Raw genomic sequence first — 17,639 nt, 5'->3', positions numbered from 1 at the left:
CAAAATAGGAATGGTGCAATTAGGAATTTCTTTCCTTCCAAGGAAGAGGGCCTCAGATTACTGTCTCTCATTACTGCAAGGATGAGCTTCAGGGTTTGACAACCTTATTAATTACTCTAGTGCACTGGCACAGCCAACACTATCTGATATTCTTAACATCCCACAAACTGTGCTTTGAAAATATCCCCCAGCTCTTATATCCAGACAGATTTATGGAAGTGAATGAGTAGTAGGAAACCCAAATGACTGATATTTAACCATACCAGCACTGATCTGATCCATTTAAAAACAAGGGGGCCTCTCTCATTCATTCCTTCCAAAGATGTTTCAGCCTGACTTAAGCTTCATGCTGAAGAATATGACAAGAGACCCCCACCCCAGTGTGAAATCAGTCCAAGGACATCAAAACAGAAGAAACCAGAATGAGTGTCTGCAAAGAAACAAGGATTCTTGGGAAAATTTCTGACTTCCTTTCAGACCATGGATAAATTGATTAAACACTAATGAACAAAATAGTGACTGAAAAAAAAAATGATTGGGGACAGTCCCTCCTACAGTCTTGAGCTATTTCATTTGCAAGCAGTACAGTAACACAACTGGATGCATTTCTGGATGTATCTGGAAAGTGTCTATATGCACGAGAAACAAGCAGAATACACTGGATGAAAACAAATAGAACACATAAATGTGGAAATCTCTGAATATCTCAACTCAAGCTCTTACATTTGTTCAAGAGAAAACAAAATCATCTTCTATGAGAGTAAATTCATGAAACACTGTAGCTGCTGGAGTCCAGATCTGCTGCACCACCACTTACCTTCCAAAGTAATAAGTTCTTTAGGAATCACAGTAATAGCCCTCGCTCTCTCGAAGTGATCGGTGGGGAAATGGTATGAGGGCCTCAGCTCCTTTTAATAATTACTTGCTTTAATCAGGCCTTTATCAGAGAAAGAGACTGCATATCCCACTAGAGTCTCCCTAAAGACCAGTGCCTGACTATCGTTGGCCTGTGGTTGGAGTTTCTTTGCTGCAAGGGGTCACTCCGGACCTGTCCACACAAGGGAGAAAAATGAGGTTTCTATCCCTCAGCCCTCAAAGCTGAGACAAACAGCAGAGAGCCTTAGTTCTTTGCTCCCAGGATACCAGCCAACACGCATGAGCCAGCACAATGAGGAAAACAAACAACATGAGGTCAAGAGCTTGTGCGGTTTTCTTCTCTGTTGGCCCCCAGTAAAAGCCTGAATCACGACAAGTCCTAAAGCAAACCTGGCTCTGCCCCCAGTGCAGTATATCACTGTGGAGTCCCTTACGTAAGGCAGCTCGCAAGGTGACAAAATGCCTCACAGTGGCATGTAACTTTTAACAGTTAACGCATGCACTGCCTGAAAGGTTCTTCAGTTCCACACAATTCCTACACTTTCAGTGCACACTCTTCTGACATCCAGAAAGGAGCTACCAGACCAAGCACGGGTTCCCTGACTCACCAAATGCAGCACACCTGTCAGAGTTTGTGTACATTTAGATCACACTTGAACTGCTCATCCCAGCTCTCATTGTACCTTTTCAGCTGTAAACAGCCAGAGATTGTAGCTGTAATTAGGAAATTATCATCCACAGGAAAAGACCAAATACATATTTGAGTAGTCCCGTTCTTTTCTATATATGCTTGTCAAGAGTTCCCACTGCCCTCCTGGTACTTCAGTAGATATCATCCCAGTGGAGGAGCAAGTATCATGGTAAAATCACTGGTGTCATTTCAGCCTCACATCAGTGCTCAACAGAACTTCTTCCAGAGCTTGCGCAGAATCACATATCTCAAAACATCCTTTCTGTGCCAGATGCCCCTGAAGAAGCCTCAACTCTTCTGCATCAGGAAGTTGCAAATGACACTGTAAATACCAGAAGTGTCCTAAGCACTTCCAAGAATCCATGTCACTACAACAGCCAGCTCCCTGGTCAATAAAAGCTACCGCTTCCTTGCAAGCAGAGGATGAACTCCACTTCATTTACAGTAATGAGAAAGCATGATGGAGCGTGCACAGCACATGCACTCTGAAGGAACTGCACAATCAATAGTAGATAGTATATTCTTTTAGAAGCAGATGTTGAAGCATTTCACTACAAGAGAGACATCAAGGTGGTGGAGCATGTCCAAAGAAGGGCAACAAAGCTGGTGAAGGGTCTAGAGCACAAGTCTTATGAGGAGTGGCTGAGGGAACTGGGGTTTATCCTGGAGAAAAGGAGGCTCATGAAAGACCTTATCACTCTCTACAACTACCTGAAAGGAGGTTGTAGTGAGGTGGTGTTAGTCTCTTCTCCCAGTTAACAAGTGACAGGACAAGAGGAAACAGCCTCAAGTTGCGCCAGGGGAGGTTTAGATTGGATATTAGGGAGCATTTCTTTACAGAAGGGGTTGTCAAGCATTGGAACAGGCTGCCCTGGGAAGTGGTGGAGTCCCCATCCCTGGAGGTATTTAAAAGACAAGTAGTTGTGGCACTCAAGGACATGGTTTAGTGGTGGACTTGGCAGTGCTAGGTTAACAGTTGAACTTGATGGTCTTAATGGTCTTGTCCAACCTACAGGATTCTATAATCCTGTGATTCTATTTGCATTGCCCTCCACCTAGGAATGGCTTTGACAAGAAGTAATTTCATCTTGTTTTAAAAAAAAGGAGAGCCATGTAACCTGCCATAACACCATAGCCACGTCTGAAGTATCCAAGCTAGAATCTGTTACCATATCCTTCTACATCACAATATTTTGGGAAGGCTGGGTAGAGAATAGTTGCTGTTTAGACACTGAATTCCTGCTTTACTGTCTTCTACTCAGACCAAGATTAGGTTTTAAAATTGCTCTGAGGCATGATGGAAAGCCAGTTCAGTTCCCAGGACATCAGTGAGGCAGACTTCATTGATGGAGCCCTGAGAGGGAGTAGGCTGCAGCGTGCTGGGCACAGGGAAGCCTGCACTTGGCTTTGAAGGCAGTCATGGCACTGCTATAGCTCCAAATCAACACACCAAAGGCACAGTGCAGTGCCCAGGTCTGTGTCTCTGAGTAAGAGATGGGGTTACTGTGCCAGTGAAGGTGGACAAACACCTATCCCTATTATCCTCTTCCCAGCATGGCCCTGTCAGCCCTAGGCAAGAGTCAAACACCTTTCAGACATCTTCCTCACAGCCTCAGCTAGAAATTGTTGCCAGCTTCTAAGGTAGGGACCACAACTTTGCCAGCGAGTGCTCCAGCAGCATGTGGAGTCTGCCGGTGCCAGCTGAGACTCCCAAATGGGCTTCCTAACAGCTGAGCCTCTCAGTGCCAGCTGGGCTCCAGAAGAGCAAAGCAGTCAAACAAACACTCAGAGGAGGCTAAGAAGATGGAATGTGAAACTAAGCACAAACTTCAGCAGGGTATTTAACAGTTTGGCAGCCAAGATTTCAAATGTCTTCCTTGCATCATGGCTAGCGTTCTCTGCAGCTGTAAGCAATGCTCGCCTCCAGAGCACACTCACCCTGAGTAACGTGTACTTTATGCTTTGCATACACTCATTTCTTCTTCTTTATGCATCTGAGAATCTGAGCTTTGAAACTAAAGGCATAGAGACACCAAGTGATTGCTTTGCATTCTTTTAAATCTCATGCAAGGTGTTTGTAACTGAAGGAGAAAAAACAAGCTGTGTACTTCTTACAAGACCTAAAGACACCAGTGCATCCTTCACAGAGCTCAACCTGCCAGGTGCTCCTACCCACTGTGTGTAAGAGATACCAAGCCACAGGAGAAAGAGCAAGACATGGCAGGAGGGCTGACAAGGTGCAGAGGATCGGGAATGGCTTTGCACAGCAGGCAAAACACTCAGAAAGGTTCCAAGACCCATAAAACCAAATTGAACTGCATAAAACTGATTATGTTCAGTCCACTCTGTTCTGTCAAAAAGATGAGGGAGATGGAGAAAGAGAACCTGATTGCTGTACTTCAGTTAGCATTCACAAGACATGTTACTGTCACATAGCACCAGCATTTGGTTTCACCTAGAAACCCAACACCAGCAATTATAGGATATGCGCTCCTCTCTTCCTTCATACGATGAAATTATCCTCTGAAAATCGACTCAGTGTCACAAATGACTGAGCTGGCATGAAGACTATCAATCACATCACCAGAGAAACAAGAGGGAATTTGACAACTATTCATCAGTGCTGTGCCTTCTCAGGAGCAGATAAGGATATGTTATGGAAAAGTGATACAAATGCACAGCTTCAAGGAGAACACTTCTATTTCCTCCACCAATGGAAAAGCCAATGCTGTCAGAAAGCTCGTATCACTAACCCCAATATTCAGTGTAAAAGGATAAACTTTTTTTTCCAAAGCAACACATTTAAATGTCCACTGAAACTGAGTTATAGATCTCCTTAATTTTGGGGGCCTTAAAAAAAAGTCCCCAAAAAATAAATTCGGTGCACTGGTTCTGTTCCAAGGAACTAGAACATACTGTTTTATGTCTCACCACATTTAAATAAGGGAGATAAAACAGGTAAAACAGGACAAGGATTAAGGCACCAAGTCTAAGCAGCCTTCTCCATATGGAAAGCTGTGGCAGAACTGGAAAGAAATCTGACTCCCCTTACCGTATTGTAAGAGAGCTAGATAATAGAACCTTCCAGTTCACTTTGCCTAACTTAAATTTAAAGTCACATTAAAAGGATAAATGGATTTATTCTGTACATTTACTTTTAGTAGTAGGTTAGGACAACCGAAAGAACAACAAATGTCTCAAGTGCTGCCAGTGCTTATAATTCTATTCTGAATTCAGTTCTCTACAGCGTTTTTCTTAAATGTGTAGTTTCTGGAGCCATGTAATGACATGAAAATTACAGCAACAAAAATTGCTTAATAGTTACCCAGGATAGCAAACACAAACTCGAAAGACTCAGAAACCAGATGGCTCATAAATATGTTTGTTTTAATTTGATGATTTTTAACCCTATCCTGTGATGTGAAACCTGAGCTTAGAGAGTTTAGGTACCAGAAAAACAGTGCTTGCTATACATTTATCCTTTGCCAAGCTCAGAAAGACTGAGCAAGGTACTTTCAGCTGTCACTTCTCACCAGATTTGTTTCTTGCTCCTTTGTTCAACAAGGCCAAGTGCAAGGTCCTGCACGTGGGCTGAGGCAATCCCAGGCACAAACACAGGCTGAGCAACGAGTGGATTGAGAGCAGGCCTGAGGAGAAGGACCTGGGGGGAGCAGTAGTAGACAGAAAACTGAACATAGGCCAGCAATATGTGCTTGCAGCCCAGAAAGCCAACCATATCCTGGACTGCATCAAGAGCAGTATGGCCAGCAGGTCAAGGGAGGTGACTCTCTTCCTCTACTCTGCTCTCACGAGTCGTCATCCCCCCCCTGCCCCCGGCAGTGCTGTGTCCAGCTCTGGGGGCTCCAACATAAGAACAGAGATCTGCTTGAGCAGGTCCAGAGGAGGCCACAAAGATGCTCAGGGGGCTGGAGCACCTCCCTGTGAGGACAGGCTGAGAGAGTTGGGGGGACTCAGCTGGAGAAGAGAAGGCTCCAGGGAGAACTTACAGTGACCTCCCAGTGCTTAAAGGAGACTACAGGAAAGGTGGGGAGGGACTCTTGATCAGGGGGTGTAGGGATTAGACAAGGGGTAATGGTTTTAAATGGAAAGAGAGTAGGTTTAGATTAGATAAAAAGAAGAAATTATCTCCTGTGAGGGTGGTGAGACACTGGCACAGGTTGCCCAGAGCAGCTGTGGCTGCCCCCTCCCTGGAAGGGTTCAATGTCAGGTTGGACAGGGCTTTGGGCAACCTGGGCTAGTGGAACGTGTCCCTGCCCAGGGCAGGAGGGTTGGGACTAGATGGTCTTTAAGGTCCCTTCCAACCCAAACTGTTCTGTGACTCTATAATTTTTGTGTTTGGGTCACCAAGAAAGAAAGAACATGCTTAAGAATATTTTTAAACATAGCTGACCTTTTTTTGAAAACTCATGGGAGCACTTCTGTGCATGCTAGAGCTTATAAAACATTCTGTGTATAAAATTTAAGCCTGGGTCCCAAACTATTTTGCTATCTCCCTTTTAGATAATAAATGTAAACCCCAGCTCACCACCTTCAGAACAGATTCAGTCCTATCCCTAATTGTTTCAGAACACCTCCTCTAAACAGTTTCTACATGGTATGGGTCAACGTTGAAAACAGACTGTTTTGTCTAAGGGGCTATGGGGACCCTTGAAGGCCACACAACAACATGGTGTATCTCTTATTCCTCAGTACTGTAGCATCAATACTAGGATTCAGACTAGTCTGAATTTTGTGACGCCCAAAACTGTTAAAAGTTTTGATAACTGGATGCCAAAAACTAACAAGGTCCAAAATTAAGGAAGTGCCATAAACAGAACTAGATAGCTAACAACGTTTTTCTATTTAGTAAAACAGGATTGCAGGTTTTTTCACAGTGGTAAACCTCATATGGAGGTTGTCAGCACACTGACATCTGTCTGACAAGGCTGACATCAAGCACTTGCTTCCTTGCAAAAGAATGGAAAACAGACATCACTAAGTTGTAAAATTCAGGTATCTGATCCTACAGGTTAGTTTCACAAAACAATTCAATGACGGAGGAGAGAGATTCAGAAAAAAAACCAACAGTTTAAGAGCTTCTCAAAACAATGCCATCCCCCTTTCCTCTCCCCCTGCCACCTTCCTCTGGCCTCATTGGGAGACCAACTCCCTTCTTGTCCTTGCTCAATCACCATCTCCTCAATTGTACCTACACAAGCTGTACAGGGTCACACCATAACCAGACCATTAAAATGACTTACAAAAAAGAAAACTAGCATTTAACCTAGATAGTTTCAAACCATCCTTACAGCCTGACTGACACAGCTAACATGAGTCCATGCTGCTGTTTGGGGTTTAGCAGGAGAGGTGGGCATGAATGCTGGAGAGCTGAGCTAAACACCACCTGAATGTTGACCTTCTTCATGCTGACTTGGTCTCAAGAGCCCTAAGAAATCCAGCAGAAGAGTCAGCATTTCTGTGTTTGAAATTCTACATTCACCTGACATAATGTACTCCCCACCATTCTCAGCGGAAGAATTCGGTAGCATTATTGATTGGGCTGTTGCTTTTTGTCAATCCTCCTCCTTGCAGCCACAAAGCAGTTTCTATCTACCTTACTCCACATGTACTCTGGTACAGCAGTGAATGTAAATTCTGCTGAAACTTAATTAGAAAATAACTATTAGCAAGATTAGCTGATAGCCTGTACAGTCACATGTCATGTAAGTCCCTGCAAAATGGTAATCTATATATTAAATATATAATTAAAATATCATAAACAATCATGAGCAACCCTCGAGTATTGTACAGTTTTGGATAACTGCATCCACCAAGGAAAATGTGGAAGACAGCTTGTTTAAAGCAAAGCTTTTTTTTCCATATCTTTTCAGGTCTTAAAGTTAGTGAAAAAAATTATTCTCCTTCAGGAAAAAAAACCCAATTTTTTCCTTTCATTTAATTTCATGCCTATATATGCAGGAAGGCACACGAGAGAGGAAAAAAAATGTTTGGGAATTACAATGGGGAGGAAAGAAATTAGAAAAGCTATGCCCTGTCCAAAACTTGTCAGGAAATCAAAAATGAAAACAGGTTTTAGAGGGGAAGCTAAATGTGTGTGTCTAATCAGACTAATCTAGCACAGCTTTAGATGAGGTGAAGTGAGCTAGATCTGCGTAAGTCTGTCATTTTTATATCCACCTGAATAGCCAGAATACAAGCCTTTTTGAAATAACTAAATAAAAGCCAGCTTGGTTTATTCACCTCGTTTTGCTTATAATTAATTCACAAGGTTATTTTTTGCAAATTTTATTGACTTTCAAATTTCTTCTCTAGGATTGCAGACTGACAAACACAATCTGTCAAACTCTGGGAAAGTTTAAACTCTTCTAAGAACCAGATAGATCTTGAAGGGCCAGGAGGCATGTGGGACTTCAGGAAACTTTAAAAAAAATGGTGATAGCAAGTATTCTGCGATGACTGTGCTATCAGGGCTTATAATATTAATAAAGTCCAGTGTCTCATTAAAATCTAGGCTGAACTGTTAGCCTGCATGGAGTTAAAGAAAGCTGCTTTCAGAGGTTTTAAATACTATTCAGGCTCCTGTAGTGACTGTAAACACAGAAAATGCTCCTGTTGTGAATTACATACTTTAAAAGTGTTACTCATGTAAAGATATTTGAACTCCAGCACAGTACATATTAAAATGCCATAGAGCAAACTCTAAAAACATGTTAAAGACCAAGGAAATTTCAAGCAGTCACACTTTTCTATGATTCTACTTGCTGAAGTCAAAGTAGCAAATATGTATTACTCACTCAGAGCTCAGTAGGAAAAAAAATTATAAATAGCAGATACTTGGAAAATTAAATCTTCAGTTAAATATAACAACAGGGACAGAAAATAATAATAACAAAAAAAAAAAAAAGACATCTAAGGTATTAGAAGTGTGTAAGCATAATTGTCCATGATCCTTACATTGTCTAAAGTATTAGTCAAGGCACCAGGGTCTGCAAAACTGTCAAATGAACTTCTAGTAAAGCAAAGAAGTTTTTCAGTCCAGTTCCAGCTTGAAACTCAGCTTTGTCTGAGGTTGCTCAGGTTCAGGCTGACAGCTGCTAACCTTTTCGGTAATCCCAAACCACACTGGCTGGCAAACTCCATTGGAAAAAGAGTTCCTCCATCCTGCTCCTCTGCCCAGCCCTGGCCACCTCCCATCCTCTCCGTGTATCCTCACAGTTTTCTCCTGCCTCCCTAAGGCCAGGAAAGCGAAGCAGAAGTTGTAAGGCAGAGCTGCAAATGGGAGTGCACGAGCCCTCAGAGTTCACCCTCAGCATGTAGAAAAAGGTCTTGGTCACAGCTTCAGAGCCACCCAAAACAGGTCTGCATCACTATGTGGAAGCAGGAATTTGGGAGGGTCACATGGGGAAGCAGAAGTTGGGTGTGAAACCACTCCAAAGTCCACCAGGGTTTGAGGCTGCTCCCATGCCAGCAGTTTCTCTAATGTGGGAAGCAAGGTTTCAGTGAACTGTGACTCTGAACCGGGAATCTATTTTGTCAGTTCTCACTGAGGTTCCAATAGGACTGCTATTATGGGCTTGGTTCTGATTCAAGGCAGGAAAAAAGTTCCAGTCTGGGTTTCATTTGGCTTCTGGATAGTACAAAATCTTCACTGTCACAATGCAGGGACACTTCTCACTGCCTGCACTTTATTCAGTGGACCAAAACACCATCACATCCCTTCATGTAACTTCCTAGTGTGGCTCTCACTCAGTTACTTTATCATTCCCATGTTTTTAAAATATAAATATGTATCTCCATAAACATAGACACAGGGGAGAGGTGTAGATGCTTGAACCCTGGAAAGTTTGGCTGTTTATGCCCTCAAACACATGCTGTGCTACAGACTGGGAAAAAAAAAAATCCTAAGTGAGCAACTGAAATGCATGAATAAATGCATCATTCTTGGCTGATATGCCAAAGCTTATGGGATTTCAGATACCAATTAGCTGAAAATCTGTGATGTCTTATTAACATACATGGCTCTCCCAATAGATAGGGGAAAAGTTAAGCTGAGTTGCAAGGCTAGATCTGTGCTTTTTGGAAAGACTTTGGTTTTTAATTCTATACTTGAGTCTCATTCTTGACTACCTTTAACCCTGACGAGTCTGCTGTGTCAATAGGTGTCTGTTTTTTTAAACTCAGTGCCATTGTCAGGGAATTTCTTTCCTTCATATAGAATAGAATAGTTCAGTTGGAAGGGACCTACAACAATCATGTAGTCCAACTGCCTAAAATAAAGCCATTTAGAAATCTTAACAGGTTTTTTACCAACAAGTAGAAGACAAGGTTGTACAGAATTGTGTAAAGTTTCATGGTTTTCTAGCCAGCTTTATGTTAAGGAGCACATATAGAAAAGCAACCTGAAATTCTCCTATAAAGGTAAAACCTGGCCTGTGGATGAGCATCTTACTTAAATTCTGAGTTCTTCGTTTCCTCAGTACATAGGGCAGAGTTGCCTTTTCTAGGTGAGGAAGTCTGGAAGGTCATCTCTGTTTTCCTCTATATCATTTCTCTCTGTTTTCATTACTCCTTACAGTGCTGGTATCATACACACTGGAAAAAGCTGAAGTCTGGAAGTACACCACCTTGAGGAAAGCTCTTAGAAACAGCCCACCTGAGAGAGGCAAAGCGCTTCAGTGACACCCTGCCACTTGCCTGGGAGCTGTGCAGCGACCTGGGAAGGTCCTGACGCCACATCTGCTCAGTGGTAAAGGTCCTGAGCTCCCCTCTTGCACATCTAACATAAAAAGGCAGGAGATTGGCATTCCGCAGGCATAGCCCCTCCAACTCCGCATGGTGCTGAACCAGTCACTGTCTGAACCAAAGGCTCGACATGTTCCTCCTACACACAGGTAATCCACCAGTATGATCTGTCACCACTCCCACAGAGACCCCGGTTCTCCCTATTCACTCAGAGCACATCTGTCAGACCAACTGCAAGTCACCTCTTATCAAACACCTCAACTCACCACTCCTCCAAGCTGGCCTGCTATCTTGGCTGCCGTGGGTTTCGTCTTTGTGCACACCCTGTCCTGCTGATATCGGGCTACATCAGAGCACTGGGTTTGTAACACGCCAGGAGAGGAGAGAAGCAGGGAAGCAATTATAATGGAATGGAGGAAGAGGAATTGTAAGAGGAAGGACTGATGCTGAGAGACAGGAAAAGACTACAAGCCTGATCCAATTAATTAACATAATTAATGTCATTATTTTCCTCCTCTGATTTAAGTATTCAATACAGAAATCATGCTTACTCGTAAGAGTCTCAGATAAAAGTCTCCAGATACAGTAGGCAAGATTATGTACTGTTGTAGCAGTATTCCCGTACAGGGCCATCAATTTGTGTTAACTAACAACCCCATGGATTCCTTCCTCTCCATTTATTTGTGAAAAGAGCTCACCTGTCTCTTCTCTCAGCAGCTGAGCTGTGCTTCTGCTTTTACTAAAGGTTTGTAAAAAGTTCAGGTTGTCTTTGTTTATTTCTCAGGAATTCAATCCAATACCAAGCGATAAACAACAGTACCAGCCACTGTGCATATGTGCAGTGATGAACACCAGCCTGAGGACAACCACCTGCATGCACAAATCCAGGTACAAATCGGTATGTGGTATTACAAGATAACTGAGCAGCTTTAACGTAGGATTTTCTAAGTTACTGGCAAGCCCCAAAAAATTAAAAAAAAAATATCCAACCGTCACAGGTCAGCCTGAAAATTCTTCAGAATTTTTATAAAACTTCAAAGACCAACACATTTCAGGGACTTTTGAACTATAACATTTCATGTCAAAACTAAACATATGATACTAAACAATGTTTTAAGATTTTTAAATAAAGACTTAATATTTTTGAATAAAAGACTTCTCTGAGCAAAAGTTCAAATTAAACAAAAACGTTAAAACAACAAGACTCATTTGAATGTCTCAATATGATCTAACTGGTGCACACACAAAACAAACCTCCATACCTAACAGCTTAAAACCTAGACCACTTCATAAAACATTTTTCACTAAAATTATTTCAAGATGAAAACATCACTCCAGTCACAGACCTCCCAGATGCACTGCTTCGTGGAATCACACACACAGGCAGGCTGAGGACAGGGACCCTCCTGTGTATCTGTTTAGGACTCCGTGGGGTGGGAGAGGAATGCTTTGGAAAGACCACTGAAGCAGGGCATCCTTTTCTCCAACTTTGATCTTATGGACTAATTAGAAAACATGAAACCATGTAACGCTGACGGTGAGATGGATTTCTCCTGTGGCTGATCACAAGACATTGTCTTCAGCTCTAAAGTAACAGTACATACAGCTCACTACCTGATTTCTTCCTCCTCCACCTTAGTCCTCCTTCTTGATGTAGTTTACAAATCCCCAATGTTCATCTGCATGTGCTCCCTTACCGTGGGATTCCATCTGTTCTATCCTTTCCCACTGTACTTCAAAGGGTCCTCAACTTTGTAATGTCTGTGACAAAGAGAACTGTCTTTTTTTATTTCAAGGCATCTGCCCAATATTTGACTTCCAGTGACCATCATAGTGCCGTGAATTACATATCTGGACTAGGCACAGTATTGGTGGATATGCTGTTATATGCACAGTAAAGAACTATGGACCTAACTCCTATGACAAATTTTAAGGTGCTGCCCTCATTGTAACTATTTAAGTGAAAATACTGAAACAAGTACTGAAAAGTACTAAAAACTGAATACTGAAAGTACTGAAAGTATTTTAACTGAGTGGAGATAGTCACAAGAAAAAGAAAATAAGAGATAAGCTCTCCAATGAAGATGCAAAAGAGAATATAGGGCCCCATCCCTTCCACTCTTGGCATGCTCTCCTCTAGACAGACAAAGAGATACACAAAGCAGTAAAGGTTTGTCTAAGTGAGATAGATGCTCTGGTTTATTTCAGGTTGGCTTACAACAAAATGAAGTACTCCTATATAGGTATCTTCATGCATGTATGGACTGCTTAAATTTAAACCAGCTTATACTCACTCTATAAAACAGGCTGGTTTGGTTTTGAGGGGCAGACAAACCTAGGGAGAAGAAGAAAACCTAAAACCTTCAGGGCTTCTGAAAACAGTTTGTTAGACAAATGCAAGGAGGAAGTAGCATGCAGCAACAGGGCATTCACCGTTGCCATGCTGATATACCATTCCACAAACAAACAAACAGAAGGCTGCCTGTCTTACTCCTAAACCTGCCACCAACCTCCCCATGCCTCTCTGCCTTAGAAAGGATTCAACAAAACCCCAAACCATAACTATTCCCCAGGCTGAAATTAAACATAAGATATCCTATTCTGTGACAGCTCCACTACAAGTACTGGAAAGGGATGTAAAGAAAGACTTGAGAAAATGCCTCTTATCTCAGGAACTGTGATTATACTCAGTAGCTAAACTCTGAACAATGACATAAACATGACTGTGCTTTTGGAAAGGTGTTTGAGGTTTGCCCAGGACATATGTTGTGCTGTAATTTTGCGAACAGTTTGGGCTCTGCACCCAAACGAAAAAGCATGACATCTGGTCAAGCACCACCCTGTTTTTCACAGAGGACTAAAAAGACTGACCTACCCCCTCAATCAAGCTGAAGTAATCAAAGGAAAACCATCCAATATGAAGACTGAAAGCAGGGCTGGTGCTTAAAATAAAAATAAAATTCTCCCACACATTCATCTGGCGGCTTTTTTCACCTTCTTCCCAGCCATCTCCTGAGACTAGTGTGTAACCTCAGCCTCTGAATGACTGCAAAGTTGTTTTGACACTGAACAAGGCACATTTGTGCACTGAGTCCTTTTTGGGGTTTGTTGTTGGTAGTTTTGGGGCTCTTTTTCTGAGGGTTCTTTTCTGCTGTTATCTACAACTTTTTGAATTTTCTTATAGAGTCTTAATTTTTGCACCAAAAGGAGTTCTGACCTCCACCAGTGCTTTAGTGTGTCAAAAACTTTCAATGGGTGAGAACGCTGAAATTTTCCTTTTAGGTTACAGCTCATTAGAAAGGCATATGCCAGGCAGTTAAAACAAGAGAAAAGTAGACCTGTAAATTCCCTCATCACCAAGACCTCAGGCTTTCCAAATAAAGAAGGAAATGTAAAGCCACACTGAGATTATGCTCCCAGAAAACTCCCTCACTGGAAACACAAGTGGCTTTTAAAACAGTTGACTGCAGAGTCCGAGAGCTGACCATAAGAACCCAGTGAGACAAGCAACCGCCACGTGAAGATTGTGACAGCAGCTACACAGTTAAATGCTCATGCATCCAAGTCTCTCCCTGGGTGACTGAGATTATTTTTGACAGAAGATTGGACAGAGATTGTAAAATGTACATTTGTTTTCATTTAGCTCTTTACTTGCTCTCTCTGAAACACCTTTTTTTATCTCTGTCCTTAATACAGTCGTGCTTCAAACCACAGACTGGGAGACACAGCAAATATAATGATTCCTCACACTAACCTTACTTGCATGTTGAAAGTCACCCCGCTAAAAACACTGCGATGATACTTAGCAGCTCTCGATGAGACCACCTGCCATGAGAACTGATGCTGTGGGGACACGCAGCTCTGGTTGCCTGGGGACCCTCTGATGGTAGAGCAACCTCCTCCCGATAGGAGTATCAGGAAATCAAAAGCTCTGTGCTGTGCTTTGGCATTCAGTTGTAAATAGAACTAAACAATGAATCTTGCTTAAAAACCGATGTCCCAGCCTGTCTTCATATAAAAGAAAATACATACTGATTCAGCATTTAGCCAGAGACACAGAATTTAACTGCACTAGCAAGAGCAAGCCGTAGCACCAACAACCTGTTTGCCTTACCTCCTTCCCTGCCTGGGAGCAATATGAGTGTTACACTGAGAAACACAGAAGTGTCTCCTGATCCTTCTCTAAGGACCAAGATCCCTGTCTCTGCACTGGGGTCATTAATGTAACTTCAGCTCTCTGAGAAGTTCAGGCATGTCCTGATACAGCTTTTTCATCCTAATCTTCATAATGAGTTTGCTTGCCACTGTGCACATATAGCAGATGTGACCCGCTCCTACCTTCTTCCATGGTTGCTTGTGGGCATGCCGCCGCTTCCCAACTTCTCTGCTGTTCCTGCAGCTTCCCTCCTAACATCTCCCTCCCTTCGTTCCTTCTGTTATTTCATTCCTCTTTCTGCATTTCAGAACCAAAGCTGACAATGGCAAACAGAGCAGCAAAAGGGTTCGTTTTAAAACAGCTTGAGCACCCCTCTCTAGGTGGGAGCTCCTAACTCCATCCTTCATAGTCCCGATACCTGTCTCCCTCATCCCTCTCCTTAGACAAAGCATCTTCTCCAAACTACACCTTTTCCTGTAAGCAACCTTCACTACTCCTGAAGCATTACTTTTACTCACCTCTCCAAAACAGTCCCAGAGAAAGCAATCCAGTAATCAGAGAGGCAAACCGGTCCTGAGGTATAGCGGTTATTTTCCTGCTGAGCCCTTGTGCAATGACAGCGCCTGCTTCCAGCCTGAGAGCCTCGGGCAGCAGCAGCCTTCCTAAAACTACGGATCACCTATTCATTTCGGTGAACAAAATTTACCTCGATCCAATAACCATCAAGATTTATCTTCCCACATGTCACCCACCTTATATGCTACCACTTTCTGCCCTCTGTCCTTTTTTTCCCCTGTTTTGAAAAGAATGTTTTACTGGTTTTAAAGGTTAAAAGGAAGGGGCAATGAAGGAAGTCTGAGTCCCTGGGCATAAGAGAGAGTTTGCACCATAAGGAGATGAGGGGGGGAAACAAAAAAAAAAAAAAAAAAAAAAGTTCCTTACCCGCTGTGATGACCCACAGCGCCAGGTGCGGGAGCCGGTCCATGGCTCTGCGGGGCGCGGGCGGGTCCCGGCCGGGTGCGCAGCTCTGGAGGGGACGTGCCCGGCTCCTCCTGAGGGCTCTGCAGAGCTCTGACACTGGGCTCGGGCTCCTGCTGCCTCGGAGGAGAATTCCCACCTCCTGCTCGGGAAGGCTCGCACGGGTCCTAGAGCCACCCTCCCTCCCTCCCTCCCTTCCCTCCTCCTCCTCTTTTGCATACCGCTCCCGCACGATCAGCAAATTCATAAGGCAGTTGCTTCAGACGTGGACACATCCATCTATAAATTTTTTAGGCATTAGTATTCACTAGAAAAAGCTGAATTCAGCATCTTCCTGGGTTGTTCCCCCTTCTCTTGCAGCTGCCTCAATGACACACACACACAAGACACACGCACTGCCCAGACCAGACTCAGCTTGTATTTAAAATGATAGAAAAGATTCCCTTGGCCTGGAAGTCCTTTCACTGACCGCCCTGAAAGAGAAATCTGGGTTTACACACCCAGACAGCCACCCTCCTTTCCTTAACTTCACTTACTACCACTTAACTCCCGAGCAGGACAGCCGCAGTTGGTGAGACATGCAACAGGGACCTGCAACACAGTAAGGCACAGGTACTCTGCCCGCAAGCTCCTGCATTCGCTCTTCAATCACTTCACTTGCTAAACTCCTTTTTCTTCTGGTCTGTCAGCATTTCAATTACATTAGTTCACTCCGCCTCCAATTTGTTTGCATGCGGCTTTTTCCTTCACAGGGGGACTTTATTTTAAAACAGATACTCTTTTTAGAATCAGAATACATTCTGTCTGATTAATTCTCCATGTGGATACCCCTACTCTGGATTAGGAGTGCTTTAATCCAAATTAGCATAATTTATCGTGGCTGTGGGCTACAATAATTCAGATTGGAAAATGTTATGAATTTATCAGGTAGCACCCGAGTCACACTGTAGGCACTGGAGAAACTTGGAGCTGGCGTGAATCAAAGCCCTGATGGGTCTGGCACTTTCAAGGCAGATGCCTGCATGGCATTTTAAATTGTGGTTCATAGATAAGGCTAAAAATTTAGTGAATTTACTTAACCTTCTGTGAATCTTCCACTGATATCTATGGAAAGTATGCACTGCTCAAGGGTGGAATTTGCTTTTGTGCTATAACCATATATCTGGATCTCCAAATTTGCTCTTTGTTCAGCTACATATTGCTATTTTCAACAGCTTTAGAGAGGCATATTTCTGAAGACAACCTTGATGATTTAGAAGAAAACATCATTCTGAGACTTTTCTCTATGGCCACATCAATTACAACAGTATGGTAGCAAGAAAGACGGACATTATTGGTTGTTTATTAACTAAATTTATATAAACTGTCCCCCAAGCAAAGTAATAAACCAAGAATAGTGTGTGTTCCTACCCAAGACACACACCAAAAAATGGCCACCAGCTTTCCATCTCTTAAATAACTTTCTTGGCTGAGGCTCTGGAACTGGAAAACAGGTAATTTTTTACTCCAATTGGTTAAAAAGTAGAGGCACCTCAGGAATTTCTATACTTGCTTAAACCCTCCTATGAACAGAAATGTAAAAAATCTGTATCTGCAAGGAACTGGTAGGAGCAGCAGAGACAGAGGAAATCACACTGTTCCTGACAATACTCAGTTTTAAAGAAGTTCACATTTTCCATGGTTTTCATTTATTCTGGCCAAGACAGATGAATTCTGAGGCTCATTACTGAAATGTGAGGCATTCTGTAAAAATGAAATAGATGCATGTGATGCTTTTAAGCAGAAAGTAAAAACAGAGAGGAAGGTGACTAATCTCTGACCAACTGGCTCATTAGCCCACTTTGAGGGTTTGAGTCCTGGCTCAGAAAAGTAAACCTTGGTCTACTGGAAGGTCCACAGTTAATCCTTGGCAAGGTAATCCACATCTGTCAAGCAAAGGAAGTCATCCAATCCAGACAAAAATCAAAGATTTTAAAGATAAAGGACAGGATGTGGAAAACCAAATGTTTCACAATGAAAAACACAAGAAGATATGCAGAGTGTGAAAACAACAAAAATCAGAACAATGCCCAGCATTTGGAAATAGGTACATGAACTACAAGCAAATGCCACTCACCAGCAGCTTGCAAATGGTACAAGAGCATGCACAGCAAGAGATAAAACCCAACATGAACA

At 42.8% G+C, this 17,639-nt stretch overlaps 1 protein-coding gene across 1 annotated transcript in view; it reads right to left on the bottom strand.

Annotated features, from left to right (window-relative positions):
- The window catches only part of LTK (leukocyte receptor tyrosine kinase), a 107,188-nt gene extending 91,653 nt beyond the window's left edge, over positions 1-15,535 (bottom strand). The window contains exon 1 of the mRNA XM_026849359.1: positions 15,429-15,535. Coding sequence (XP_026705160.1) covers positions 15,429-15,471 — 43 coding nt within the window. The 5' untranslated portion in view covers positions 15,472-15,535. The remainder of the gene's footprint in view (positions 1-15,428) is intronic.
- Positions 15,536-17,639: the final 2,104 nt, after the last annotated feature.

The sequence above is a fragment of the Athene cunicularia genome, assembly GCF_003259725.1.
Source record: "Athene cunicularia isolate RWA chromosome 5 unlocalized genomic scaffold, athCun1 chr5_part1, whole genome shotgun sequence".
Taxonomy (NCBI): Eukaryota; Metazoa; Chordata; class Aves; order Strigiformes; family Strigidae; genus Athene; species Athene cunicularia.
This window is presented reverse-complemented; position numbering and strand designations above follow the sequence as displayed.